Here is a 14,150-nt window from a genome sequence, read left to right on the forward strand (position 1 = left end):
AGCCAAGCACCACCCAGATCGCAGATCCGGCACCGCTGCTGTAGAGAGGCTGGAGTGTCCACTATCTGTGCTTCCCATCGCTGATCACCAGAGGCTTTCAGATTGAAGCTGAGGGGTCACCCTTCTACAGCGAGCAATCACAGAAGCATCCTGGGAACTGATGAGGGGGCTATCCGCCCATTATTGATACTGCTAACAGAGACTGAGCCACAAAGAGCAAGACGCCAAGTGCACTCAATCCATACAACATTTATACCGTATCCTATACCGATACCAACCCTATACTGAAGTTATACTGAACTGTCACTGCATTTGACCCGCATCTACACTGCACCAGTAGCACATGTATACCGCACCTGGTCTGGTTTGCTAGAAGTGTTGTTAAGTGCACCACCACTTCTTAAAGGGCCCCAACAATTAATGGCAGAAGAACAACATAAAGGACTGCCCCTCCAGCAAAACCATCCTGCAAGTCCTTTTTGATTTATTCTCCCCTTTCTTTCATTTTTACGCACAGTACACATCCAGTCGGCAGGGCCAGTGGTAAGGCTGTATCACTGGTCCTCCTGTACCGGGCCAGCTCTCCTTCAGTTCAACAGGGGGCCTGGCAGCTGGGAAGCGTCTCTCTCCCTCTGCCTTTCTACTACATTTATTCAATAATGCTTGAATATATGCATACAACTATTGTAAGATCGATGTATATTTATACTTTGTCTTTATTCGATGTAGTGCCATGACCTTATAGCGGACAGTACATACCCTGAAGAAGCACAACGAGTGAAACATGTTGGGATTCACTACCACGATGCCGCTAAGGATAGAAGGATTATGAGAAAAGGGTTATGAGGGTACTTGGTTTTATGTGGACACATTGTTTTAACAAATTTTTTTCAATAAATATTGTAATTTTTATCTACCGTATTTATCGACGTATAACACACACTTTTTCCCCTGAAAATCATGTGTGCGTGATATTGGGCTGCCTCAGAGGGGAACGAGAGGGGGGGGAGCACCGCCGCATTACACAGAGGGATCTCCTGTTTACTCAGCGCCTGCAGTCAAACACAGTCCCACCTCCTGGACCGGCTCCTAGGATAGTTGTCACATGTCCTGGCATTGGACCAGTGTTCTGTCTATCATATGAGCCGGTCCAGGAGGCGGGACTGTGTGTGACTGCGAGTACTGGGTACACCGGAGATCCCTCTGTGTGATCCTACAATAGCGAGGCTGCATTGATGGGCAATGGTGAGGCTGCATTGATGGGCAATGGTGAGGCTGCATTGATGGGCAATGGTGAGGCTGCATTGATGGGCAATGGAGAGGCTGCAGATGGGCACTGATCAGGCTGCATTAATGGGCACTGACGCTTATTTTGCTTCAAAGTTCTGTATTTAAAATTCAAGTTTTTTTCTTGAAACTTCCCTCTTAAAATTAAGGTGCGTGTTATATGCCGATAAATACGGTAATTCTTCTATACTTTTGTGCTGCACCTAAAAAGCCCCATGGAACTCTTTGTTGCCTTTCCTAATAATGATTTTAGTGTACTTTTAGTCAAATATTGCCAGTTAGGTAAGCTGTATGGGGCCCCGCATTTTCTATCAGCAGCCCTGGGTCTAGGCCTGGCATTGTCACCAGTGGGGTGCGTCCATAAGGGCGCACGGGCACCACCCCCTCTCTCCAGCCACCCCCTCTAGCACCAATAGATAGATTCATGCATTGCATGAATCTATCCATGGCCGCCACTGCCACCCCCTATTCAGGCGCCCGGCCCCTTTTCGGATGCCGGGCGCCTGAATTACAGCGGCGGGGGGTGTTTTTGAAGCACCCGATTAGAGCCATAGGCTCAAATAGGTGTCAAAAAAGGTGACCTGCGAGCGCCATGCTGGGCGCTTGCAGGTCACTCAGCTGTGTCAGAAAAGCGCATGAATATTCGCTTTCCTAACACTAAACCGCCTCTCCACCAATCAGGTGCTCGGATCTGTTACCTGTCACCTGATTGGCTGAAACAACAGGTGCTGTGATTGGATGCCAGGCGTCCAATCATAGCAGAGGACGGGAGGAGAGGACGGAAGAAGACATCGAGGAGCTATCCCACCGAGACAGGGAAGTGCAGACGGCGGGCGGGGGGGGGGGGCACACTGGTAGCATTTGATATGGCCCAGTGGCTGTGTTTGATGGGCACAGTGGTGGCAATTGATGGGCACAGTGGCAGCAATTGATGGGCACAGTGGCTGCATTTTATGAGGCACAGTGGCTGCATTTTATGGGGCACAGTGGCTGCATTTGATGGTGCAGTGGCGGCAATTGATGGGCACAGTGGCGGCAATTGATGGGCACAGTGGCTGCGTTTGATGGCACAGTGGTGACAATTGATGGGCACAGTGGCTGCGTTTGATGGCACAGTGGCTGCGTTTGATGGCACAGTGGTGACAATCGATGGGCACAGTGGCTGCATTTGATGGGCACAGTGAGGCTGCAATTAATGGGGTTTTTTCAGAATTTTTCATTTTGTTTGCGGCCCCCCAAAAATTTTGAGCACCAGCCGCCACTGATTGTCACTGTTAATGCACTTCAGCAGTATTGTCTCCTGTATTCGGTAAATCAAGCGTATTGCTGCCCACTGTTACACTTTTGGGTGACCTTACTATTGTTTATGCTGATCTGGACACCAATGTCATCTTATGCCTAGTCCTTATTATTACTAATCTCTCTGTATGCTAAATTGCGCTATTACCTTTGCTAATCCATTGTCATGCTTGCCTCATTGCTTATCATGTCCTTTACTAACTAGATCAGTGTCTGTTTTCTTGGATACGGTATTATTACTGATTATCAGGTATTACTTTCAGTGATTTTCTGTGATATTATTGCATGCTTTGCACACTTGATCTAGTGTGTCAGAGGGGCTAAAGTTCAGAGAGCAGAGTTCAGTTTGAAATAGAAATGAAAGGAAAAACATTTGTGTATATACACTATATTACCAAAAGTATTGGGACATGTGCCTTTACACACACATGAACTTCAATGGCATCCCAGTCTTAGTCCGTAGGGTTCAATATTGAGTTGGTCCCCCCTTTACAGCTATAACAGCCTCAACTCTTCTGGGAAGGCCGTCCACAAGGTTTAGGAGTGTGTCCATGGCAGGGGTGGACTGACCATTCGGTCACTCAGGCACCGACCGAGGGCCCGTAGTCAGGAGGGCCCCATGAACGGCTCAGTCTGCCGGCTGACGATTTTTTTATTCTTTAAAGCGGAGTTCCACACAAAAATGGAACTTACGCTTTTCGGAACCCTCCCCCCCTCCAGTGTCACATTTGTCACCTTTCAGGGGGGAGGGGGGTGCAGATACCTGTCTAAGACAGGTATTTGCACCCACTTCCGGCATAGACTCCCATGGGAGTCTATGCCTCTTTCCGTCCCGACCGTGCTGTCTGCTGGGTACACACAGCTCCCAGCAAAGAGCGGGGACCACTAGGGACGCGCAGCGCGACTCGCGCATGCGCAGTAGGGAACCGGGAAGTGAAGCCGCAACGCTTCACTTCCTGATTCCCTCACCTAGGATGGCGGCGGCAGCTGCCGAGAACCGAGTGAGTTCTCAGCGTCCCCTGCTGACATCGCTGGACCCTGGGACAGGTAAGTGGCCATGTATTAAAAGTCAGCAGCTGAAGTATTTGTAGCTGCTGGCTTTTAATATTTTTTTTTTTGGCGGTGTGGGTGAACCCCCACTTTAAGGAAGTCGGCCAGGGGCACGGCTGCGGCGACTGGGCGCATGTGGTGGCAATTGGGGATTTGTAGTCCACGTCAACATCATGTGATTGGCCGCACAGGCTCATGTGTGGCCGCACACTGTGGCATTCTGGGACTTGTAGTCCACGCAAGCGTCCTGCAATTGGCTCTTCTGAGCTGATCACGTGTGGATGCGGCCAGGCGGGGCTGGTCTGTGGGTGATCATGACCACTTGCTGCCGGAGTCTCTGGCGCACTGTGTGTTTTCTGAGGTCTCTCTCATCTACCCCCTCTGTCAGCTGCGCCCCCTCTGTCAGCCCCCCTCTCTCTGTCTGCTTCCCCCTCATCTGTCAGCCCACCCCTCCTCTCTCTGTCTGCCTCCCCCTCTGTCAGCCCCCCCTGTCAGCCCACCCCTCTCTGTCAGCCCACCCCTCCTCTCTCTGTCTGCCTCCCCCTCTGTCAGCCCACCCCTCTCTGTCAGCCCCCCTCCTTTCTCTGTCCGCCTCCCCCTCTGTCAGCCCACTCCCCTCTGTTAGCCCACCCCTCCTCTCTCTGTCTGCCTCCCCCTCTGTCAGCCTCCCCTGTCAGCCCACCCCTCTCTGTTAGCCTCCCCCTCTGTCAGCCCCCTCTCTGTCCACCCCCCCTCTCTGTCCACCCCCGATCTCTGTCAGACCCCCTCCTGTCAGCCCCCCCTCTGTCAACCCACCCCTCTCTGTCAGCCCCCCATCTGTCAACCCACCCCTCTCTGTCAGCCCCCCTCCTCTCTCTGTCTGCCCCCCTCTGTCCGCCCCCCCTATGTCAGCCCACCTCTCTCTGTCAGCCCCTCCTCTCTCTGTCTGCCTCTCCCTCTGTCAGCCCACCCCTCTTTGTCAGGCCCAACCTCTGTCAGCCCACCCCCCTCTGTCAGCCCACCCCCTATGTTAGCCCCCCCCTCTGTCAACCCACCCCCCTCCGTCAGCCCCCCTCTCTCTGCCCGCCTCCCCTCCTCCGTCAGCCCCCCTCTCTCTGCCCGCCTCCCCTCCTCTGTCAGCCCCCCTCTCTGTCCGCCTCCCCTTCTGTCAGCCCCCCTCTTTCTGTCCGCCTCCCCCTCTGTCAGCCCCCCATCTGTCAACCCACCCCTCTGTCAGCCCCCCTCCGCTCTCTGTCATCTGCCCCCTCTGTGTCAGTCCACCCCTTTCTGTCAGCCTCCCCTCCTCTGTCAGTCCACCCCTCTCTGTTAGCCCCCCTCCCCCTCCGTCAGCCCCCCCTCTGTCAACCCCCCTCTCTGCCAGTCCACCCCTCTCTCTGTCAGCCCCCCTCTCTGTCCACCCCCCCTCTCTGTCCGCCCATCCCTCTGTCAGCCCACCCATCTCTGTCTGTCCCCTTATCAGTCCCCTTATCTGTCAGCCACAGCAGGGTGCACCATGCCAGCCACCCACCCACCCACTGACCCACTGCAGGGACCCAGGCCAGCCACCTGCAGCAGGATGCACAGTTCCTGACAGCCACCCACCCACAGCAGGGAGCCAGTACAGCTACCCACAGCAGGGTGCACCATGCCAGCTAGCCACCCACACACTGGCCCACAGCAGGGAGCCAGGCAGCCACCTACCGAAGCCAGCTACCCACGGTGACCCACCTGGAGGGGACACTTTCTAACAGACTGTCCAATTGACACTGTCAGAGAAAGACCTCCCTCCAGGTCCCATTAGACTCTGTTAAACAGTGTTTTTTTTTTTTTAAAAAGGCAGAAGTTGTACTTTATGCAAAATGGAGGAGTGGGGCCAAGGGCGGGTCATGGGCAGGGCCTGACAGGGGGCCCTTGCTTAATTTGGTCCGGGGGCCCTGGATGTTGTCAGTCCGCCTCTGTCTATGAGAATGTTTGACCATTCTTCCAGAAGCACATTTGTGAGCTCAGGCACTGATGCTGGCGGAGAAGGCCTAGCTCGCAGACTCCGTTTAAATTTATCCCAAAGCTGTTCTATCAGGTTGAGGTCAGGACTCTGTGCAGTCAAGTTCCTCCACCCCAAACTCACCCATGTCTTTATGGACTTTGCTTTGTGCACTGGTCCAAATCATTTGGTGGAGGGGGGATTATGTTGTGGGATTGTTTTTCAGGGGTTTGGCTTGGCCCCTTAGTTCCAGTGAAGGGAACTCTTAAGGCGTCAGCATACCAAGACATTTTGGAAAATTTTAAGCTCCCAACTTTGTGGGAACAGTTTGGGATGGCCCCTTCCTGTTCCAACATGACTGCGCACCAGTACACAAAGCAAGGTCCATAAAGACACGGATGAGCGAGTTTGGGGTGGAGGAACTTGACTGTCCTGACCTCAACCTGAATGAGAGCGGAGACCGTGAGCCAGACCTTCTCGTCCAACATCAGTGCCTGACCTCACAAATGTGCTTCTGGAAGAATGGTCAAACATTCCCATAGACACACTCCTAAACCTTGTGGACAGCCTTCCCAGAAGAGTTGAATCTGTTATAGCCGCAAAGGGTGGGCCAACCCAATATTGAACCCTACGGACTAATACTGGGATGCCATTAAAGTTCGTGTGTGTGTAAAGGCAGGCGTCCCAATACTTTTGACAATATAGTGTACACGGTTCGCTATGAGCAGTGTTATATCTGAAAGAACACTCAGTGGGACAAGGACACATCTCTGATTAATACTGAGACTGTGAGGAAGGGAGAAGTCCTCGGCCTCTTTTACTACACTGAGTAAATAGTACAAACCGTTATTATTCCCTAAATTGTAAACTTGACACATCTAACTTTGGTATCACTCACAGATACAGGAGCGGAGTACAAAGTCACAAAACTGGTTAGGTAAAAAAGGAGATGCAGCGACATTCCAGGAAGATTCCAGAATCCATCAGGAGAATCCTTCCGCCATCTTGGTTCCTCCAGACGTCTCCTCTTACAGGCCGAACACTTTGGGGTCCACGGAGGATTTCAGCAGCTCGTTCCCGACTCTGACAAATTCCCCCAGAGAGGAACCTGAGGACACATCAAATGTCACTTTTATTTATTCCGGATGCAGAATAATGGGGGATAAATTACCAATCTGGGATTCATCTTTTCAGAATCACCGAGCTGAACTCTGGGCAGATATAAAGACACAATGTAATACAGCATTTTATTTATTACCCACTTGCCCTTCAGTCGTTGTGCATAAACAGTCAGACAGCTCAGATAGGGGGATGGGAGGATGCTTTACAGTGGTCTCCCCTTTTAGGTACTCCTGTGCATCCTCTAGTGTAGGGGTAATGAATTTAAATTCAGGGAGGTCCAATCAGTAAAATATTCTTCCAGCAGAGGTCAAAATCTCATATTTGTTCTGTGACTCAGATCCTTCACATCACAATCCCTCTCACATCACATCACCGTCCCCTCTTTACATCACAGAGCCCCCTTTACTTCTTATGCCGCGTACACACAACTGGACTTTCCGTCAGAATAGACTCCGACGGTCTTTCTGATGGAGTTCCGCTGAAACGGACTTGCCTACACACGATCACACCAAAGTCCGTTCGTTTAGAACGTGCTGACGTACGACGGGACTAGAAAAAGGAAGTTCAATAGCCAATAGCTGCCCTTGCGTCGTTCTTGGTCTGTCGGAACAGCATACACACGAGCGGTTTTGCCGATAGGAACTGATTCCGTCGGAAAGATTTGAAACATGTTCTATTTCTAGGTCCATCAGAATTTTCGAAAGAAAAAGTCAGATGAAGCCCACACACGATCGGAATGTCCGGCGGAATGATTCCGTCAGACCTTTTTTGCTAGAAAGTCCGTTCTTGTGTATGCGGCATTAGCGGCTTGTCTCTACATCACAGCCCCCCCCCCCCCTTTACATCACAGTGCTCCTCTTTACATTATCGTCCTCTCTTTACAGTACAGCTCCCATTTACAATACAACCCCCTTTACATCGCAGTCCCCCCCCCCCCAAAAAAAAAAATTGGCGTGGTCTATGTGAAATAGTCGGCGTGGCGTATATGGGCGTGGTTCAAATGGGGGTGTGGTTAGAGTCTGAGATGAATGAGAGATGGAGAAAGAAAGGGGAAAAGAGGGAGGGAGAGAGAAAGAAGGAAAGAAGGAGGGAAGGAGGGAGAAGGAAGAAAAGAAGGATGGAGGGACAGCAGGCCCAGATCCTACACCACAATAGAAATGTGTGATCCGCAAGATAGTCCAAACACCAGGTGTTTGAGCTTCAATCATCCCAGCACCATGGTTGTTGTGATGTCAGGATGATTGAAGCGCATTATTACTATTATTACATTGTAATATAGAATGAAATCATTCAACTCACCATACTGCAGAATCAGTGGGAAACCTGAGCGTGTCACCTGCCATATCGCCTGCCACCAGACGCCATCAGGTACCCCCAGCAGAGTCCGCCCTTGCATCTGGTGCCCCCAGCAGAATCTGTCCTTACATCAGGTGCCCCCAGAAGCAGAGCCCTCCTTTACATCTGGTGTCCCTGGCAGTGGAGCCCTCCTTTACATCTAGTGTCCCCGGCAATGGAGCCCTCCTTTACATTTGGTGTCCCCCGGCAGCGGAGCCCTCCTTTACATCTGGTGTCCCCCAGCAGCGGAGCCCTCTTTACAGATCTGTGTCTCCCAGCAACAGAGCCCGCCTTACTTCAGTGTTCCCAGCAGCTGGCAGCAGTGGAGCCCTCCTTACAGAGCGGTCTGTGTCCCCCAGCAGCACGGCAGCTACAGTTCCCGGCTTTCTTGTGTGCGTGTTCAGTGGAGAGGGGAGAAGCCGATTGGCTGTCCCTTCGCTCTCCACTGAACACAAGGGGAAATAATCCTCGTGACGGCGGCGGCCATCTTTTTTGTAGCTCACCGGTCATTTTTTCCTACATTACCGATTTTCCTGAGACAAAGGCAAAATCCCGGTAAATTAATCGGGACGAGCTCCGATCGGGATGAGGGTCCCAAAATCGTGATTGTCCCGGGAAAAATCGGGACTGTTGGAAAGTATGCAGTTATATTATGTACATTTAGGAAAGAATCCAGGCCTTTCTTAAAGCAATCTACTGAGCGTTTGCGTGTGCGTTTTCTGGGTATTGCGGTGCGAATTACGAGCCCCTTATCTTCTATGGGAACGCATCGCAGATGCACTGCGTTCTGAACATGGATTTTCTCCTTCTCACTACACCTCCCCCTCTCCCTCTCCCTGCTCACTGATCCTGAGCTAAAACGCAGATGAGCCTTTGAACAGGAGATTTTTATCTCCCCAGTGAAACCTGAGCTTCAATTCGCACCGCACATGTGTGAAACCAGGCTAAATCTTCTCTTCTCAAGGGAGAATAAATTCAGTTCTTCTAATCTTTCCTCATAGCGGAGCTCCTCCATGCCTCTTATCAGTTTGGTTGCCCTTCTCTGCACTTTCTCCATTTCCCCGATATCCTTTTTATAGACTGGAGCCTAAAACTTAACTGCATATTCCAGATGAGGTCTTACTAATGATTTCTACAAAATGATATCTCTCTCTGAAGTCCATACCTCTCCTAATACAAGAAAGGACTTTGCTCGCTTTGGAAATCGCAGCTTGGCATTGCATGCTATTAACCACTTGCCGACCGCCAGTGCTGTACCTATGGGGGGGGGCAGGGGGTGGGCGGTCCGCCCCATGTTCCACACATTGGGGGGGTGTCAGGCCGGCTATCAGAGCCGGGACAAGGCAGTGGCTGGTGCAGGAGGTGTTCTGTAGCTGTGCTGGCTCTCTGTGTTAGTGCGAGGGTGCACTGTGCAGCGTCTGTTGTTCAGTGTCACTGAGCTCATATCGGGCTCTATACTGCCACCTCTGGTTGCTTCATGTATGTGCGCCCCTCGTTTGTGCTGCCAGCAATTTATTTGCACAGGGACATGTGGAACCAAGACCTGGGACAAGCAAGACCACCTTGCAAGTGGGGGCTGTGAGTACAAGGGAGGAGGCTGTTTGTGTATGGGGGGGGGCAGAGCTGTGTGTGTGTTTATAGATGTGTATGGGGGGGGGCAGAGCTGTGTGTGTGTTTATAGATGTGTGTGGGGGGCCAGCTGAGTGCGTACAGGTGGGAGGGGGGCTGAGTGCGTACAGGTATGAGGGGGGCTGAGTGCGTACAGGTATGAGGGGGGCTGAGTGCGTACAGGTATGAGGGGGGCTGAGTGCGTACAGGTATGAGGGGGGCTGAGTGCGTACAGGTATGAGGGGGGCTGAGTGCGTACAGGTATGAGGGGGGCTGAGTGCGTACAGGTATGAGGGGGGCTGAGTGCGTACAGGTATGAGGGGGGCTGAGTGCGTACAGGTATGAGGGGGGCTGAGTGCGTACAGGTATGAGGGGGGCTGAGTGCGTACAGGTATGAGGGGGGCTGAGTGCGTACAGGTATGAGGGGGGCTGAGTGCGTACAGGTATGAGGGGGGCTGAGTGCGTACAGGTATGAGGGGGGCTGAGTGCGTACAGGTATGAGGGGGGCTGAGTGCGTACAGGTATGAGGGGGGCTGAGTGCGTACAGGTATGAGGGGGGCTGAGTGCGTACAGGTATGAGGGGGGCTGAGTGCGTACAGGTATGAGGGGGGCTGAGTGCGTACAGGTATGAGGGGGGCTGAGTGCGTACAGGTATGAGGGGGGCTGAGTGCGTACAGGTATGAGGGGGGCTGAGTGCGTACAGGTATGAGGGGGGCTGAGTGCGTACAGGTATGAGGGGGGCTGAGTGCGTACAGGTATGAGGGGGGCTGAGTGCGTACAGGTATGAGGGGGGCTGAGTGCGTACAGGTATGAGGGGGGCTGAGTGCGTACAGGTATGAGGGGGGCTGAGTGCGTACAGGTATGAGGGGGGCTGAGTGCGTACAGGTATGAGGGGGGCTGAGTGCGTACAGGTATGAGGGGGGCTGAGTGCGTACAGGTATGAGGGGGGCTGAGTGCGTACAGGTATGAGGGGGGCTGAGTGCGTACAGGTATGAGGGGGGCTGAGTGCGTACAGGTATGAGGGGGGCTGAGTGCGTACAGGTATGAGGGGGGCTGAGTGCGTACAGGTATGAGGGGGGCTGAGTGCGTACAGGTATGAGGGGGGCTGAGTGCGTACAGGTATGAGGGGGGCTGAGTGCGTACAGGTATGAGGGGGGCTGAGTGCGTACAGGTATGAGGGGGGCTGAGTGCGTACAGGTATGAGGGGGGCTGAGTGCGTACAGGTATGAGGGGGGCTGAGTGCGTACAGGTATGAGGGGGGCTGAGTGCGTACAGGTATGAGGGGGGCTGAGTGCGTACAGGTATGAGGGGGGCTGAGTGCGTACAGGTATGAGGGGGGCTGAGTGCGTACAGGTATGAGGGGGGCTGAGTGCGTACAGGTATGAGGGGGGCTGGGTGCGTACAGGTATGAGGGGGCTGGGTGCGTACAGGTATGAGGGGGCTGGGTGCGTACAGGTATGAGGGGGGCTGGGTGCGTACAGGTATGAGGGGGCTGAGTGCGTACAGGTATGAGGGGGGCTGAGTGCGTACAGGTATGAGGGGGCTGAGTGCGTACAGGTATGAGGGGGCTGAGTGCGTACAGGTATGAGGGGGCTGAGTGCGTACAGGTATGAGGGGGCTGGGTGCGTACAGGTATGAGGGGGGCTGGGTGCGTACAGGTATGAGGGGGGCTGGGTGCGTACAGGTATGAGGGGGCTGAGTGCGTACAGGTATGAGGGGGCTGAGTGCGTACAGGTATGAGGGGGCTGAGTGCGTACAGGTATGAGGGGGCTGAGTGCGTACAGGTATGAGGGGGGCTGAATGCGTACAGGTGGGTGGGCTGGGTGCGTACAGGTATGAGGGGGGCTGAGTGCGTACAGGTATGAGGGGGGCTGAGTGCGTACAGGTATGAGGGGGGCTGAGTGCGTACAGGTATGAGGGGGGCTGAGTGCGTACAGGTATGAGGGGGGCTGAGTGCGTACAGGTATGAGGGGGGCTGAGTGCGTACAGGTATGAGGGGGGCTGAGTGCGTACAGGTATGAGGGGGGCTGAGTGCGTACAGGTATGAGGGGGGCTGAGTGCGTACAGGTATGAGGGGGGCTGAGTGCGTACAGGTATGAGGGGGGCTGAGTGCGTACAGGTATGAGGGGGGCTGAGTGCGTACAGGTATGAGGGGGGCTGAGTGCGTACAGGTATGAGGGGGGCTGGGTGCGTACAGGTATGAGGGGGGCTGGGTGCGTACAGGTATGAGGGGGGCTGGGTGCGTACAGGTATGAGGGGGCTGGGTGCGTACAGGTATGAGGGGGCTGGGTGCGTACAGGTATGCGGGGGCTGGGTGTGTACAGGTATGAGGGGGGCTGGGTGCGTACAGGTATGAGGGGGCTGAGTGCGTACAGGTATGTAGGTAACTTGGATGATGATCATCACATGAACAATGACCGCCCCACCGCTGCCACCATCTGATAGGGGCTAACCGATCTTCTTCTAGGAGCAAGTGAACCTCTTCTTAGAGAGAAGAGATTCTCCTTGACCTTCTGAATGTCAGTAGAAGAACTAATGACACCAATTCCTTTCACATCATCAATAGAAGTCATAATCCTACCTGGTGTTTCAATTTAGGGAATTCTACTAGAAATGCTCATATCTGTAGTCAATCGGTTTTGAACATTTCTAATTGCTATGCCCCTAGTGGGAAGTTTTGTTCTTTATATCAAACACACCACGATGAGGTCAGAGTACGGGCTGATTTTGAAAAGATTCTTGCCTCTGAAGATGAAAGTAGTAAACCTGTACAGCATTTGTTTCAGGTTTTAGCAGCAGTTACAGCAGTAGATCAAGAGACTGCTGTGAATACGCCCTTCTCGTTTGGTAACCACACTTATGTTTGTTGTGGAAAGACTTGTTATCCCTGGATTCCACAAGAGGTCCAGGGCTGGTGTTATCTGGCCTCACTGGTGCCCATAATGGGGGTGATAGGTGATAGTGATGGGAGTCATTTGCTTGAAGCTAGTATACACCCAAGGTATCCATTAAAACATCGTAACAAGAGAGAGTTATTCCTTGAAAAGGATATGGCCTGGGCATGGTTCCCTTCCTGGACAGGATGGGGAATAGATTTGATGAAAAGGTTAAATAATTATTCAGGAATTATTGATGAGATGATGGAAAAGAACTCTGATGATATTTCTAAACTTAATGTTGAAACTAGGGCTATTAGAAAACAACTAGAATTGCATGACTTAGCCAATTTGAGCATGAGTTCAGCCCTTACAGGATTATGTGAAATGACTGAGGATTATGAATGTTGTACTTGGGTACACAATACCAGTATAGAGGTACCAGATTATTATGATGTGATAGCTCAGCATAGAAAAGAGGTGGCCAAGCTGCAACAAGAGGCTCGCAACATAGCCCAGACCTGGAGTCCTTTTGGAAATGTTGATTTTGGATTTGGAGGGATATTCTCTTGGATAAGGGATATTGCCATAATTTCCTTTTCCTTTATCTTGTGTACAAGCTTATTATGTGCCTTATTAATAGAGCCACTCACATTTCAGATCCCTCATCTCCCAATAAAACCTATCTCAGTATGTATCATCAGAAGCAAGCTGAGAATACCGCCATAAGGAAGTGAGATCATACATATATATACATGTGTGATCAAAGAGGGGATTGTAGGGATATTTAGCTTGCTGTCCTTTATTTTAGCTATAAAAATCTATAAGAATATGTATCCATCTTAGAATAATATGTTTATGTGACGTCTATCAAAAGTTAGTTTCAAATTCTTGTAAATAACATGATTTCCCCGAAATGACGTACAAAGTTTTTCCTTTGTTGATAGTTTCTGTATGAAGAAATCATGTCTTATTTTTAGGTGTTTTTTAAACATCTGATGTATACGTAATGTCTGTATATTAATGAAAGGGTTGAACTTTTTTTTGTGATGTCGTTTTGATTATATAAGTGATTGTCTACAGAAGTAAAAAGCAGAACATTCCAGGCATTTGACTGTTGTGTCATTATTTTCTCACTGGAATGATCTCCGGGCCTGATTTGGGTTTGAAAGAACACTCTAGGCAGATATTCTAAGAAGAGGTTCACTTGCTCCTAGAAGAAGATCGGTTAGCCCCTATCAATTATCACCTCTTCTGCCCCATAGATTAACCACATACCAACTGCCGCACGCCAATTTATGTTCTACAGTTAGAAACACATCCAGGGAACACATTTAACCCCTTGATCGCCCCCTAGTGTTTAACACCTTCCCTGCCAGTGACATTTATACAGTAATCAGTGACTATTTTTAGCTCTGACCACTGTATAAATGACAATGGTCCCAAAATAGTGTCAAAAGTGTCCGATCTGTCCGCCACAATGTCGCAGTCATGATAAAAATCGCTGATAACCGCCATTACTAGTAAAAGAAAAAATTAAAAATAAAAATGCCATAAATCTATCCCCTATTTTGTAGACGCTATAACTTTTGCGCAAACCAATCAATATACAT

The 14,150-nt window shown here is 51.4% G+C and overlaps 2 protein-coding genes across 5 annotated transcripts in view; both read right to left on the bottom strand.

Annotated features, from left to right (window-relative positions):
- Positions 1-6,620, bottom strand: part of LOC141121639 (von Willebrand factor A domain-containing protein 5A-like) — a 101,616-nt gene extending 94,996 nt beyond the window's left edge. The window contains exon 1 of one of the 2 annotated variants that reach the window (XM_073611314.1): positions 6,495-6,620. The gene's annotated coding sequence lies outside the window, so the exon portion shown is untranslated. Of the gene's footprint in view, positions 1-6,440 lie in introns of both variants that reach the window. The other variant, XM_073611304.1, reaches the window with a different exon arrangement.
- LOC141121656 (von Willebrand factor A domain-containing protein 5A-like) overlaps positions 6,568-14,150 on the bottom strand; it is a 132,268-nt gene continuing 124,685 nt past the window's right edge. For all 3 annotated transcript variants that reach the window (XM_073611355.1, XM_073611346.1, XM_073611339.1), the window contains exon 19: positions 6,568-6,704. In XM_073611355.1, coding sequence (XP_073467456.1) covers positions 6,625-6,704 — 80 coding nt within the window. In that variant the 3' untranslated portion in view covers positions 6,568-6,624. The remainder of the gene's footprint in view (positions 6,705-14,150) is intronic.

The sequence above is a fragment of the Aquarana catesbeiana genome, linkage group LG01 (genome assembly GCF_042186555.1).
Source record: "Aquarana catesbeiana isolate 2022-GZ linkage group LG01, ASM4218655v1, whole genome shotgun sequence".
Taxonomy (NCBI): Eukaryota; Metazoa; Chordata; class Amphibia; order Anura; family Ranidae; genus Aquarana; species Aquarana catesbeiana.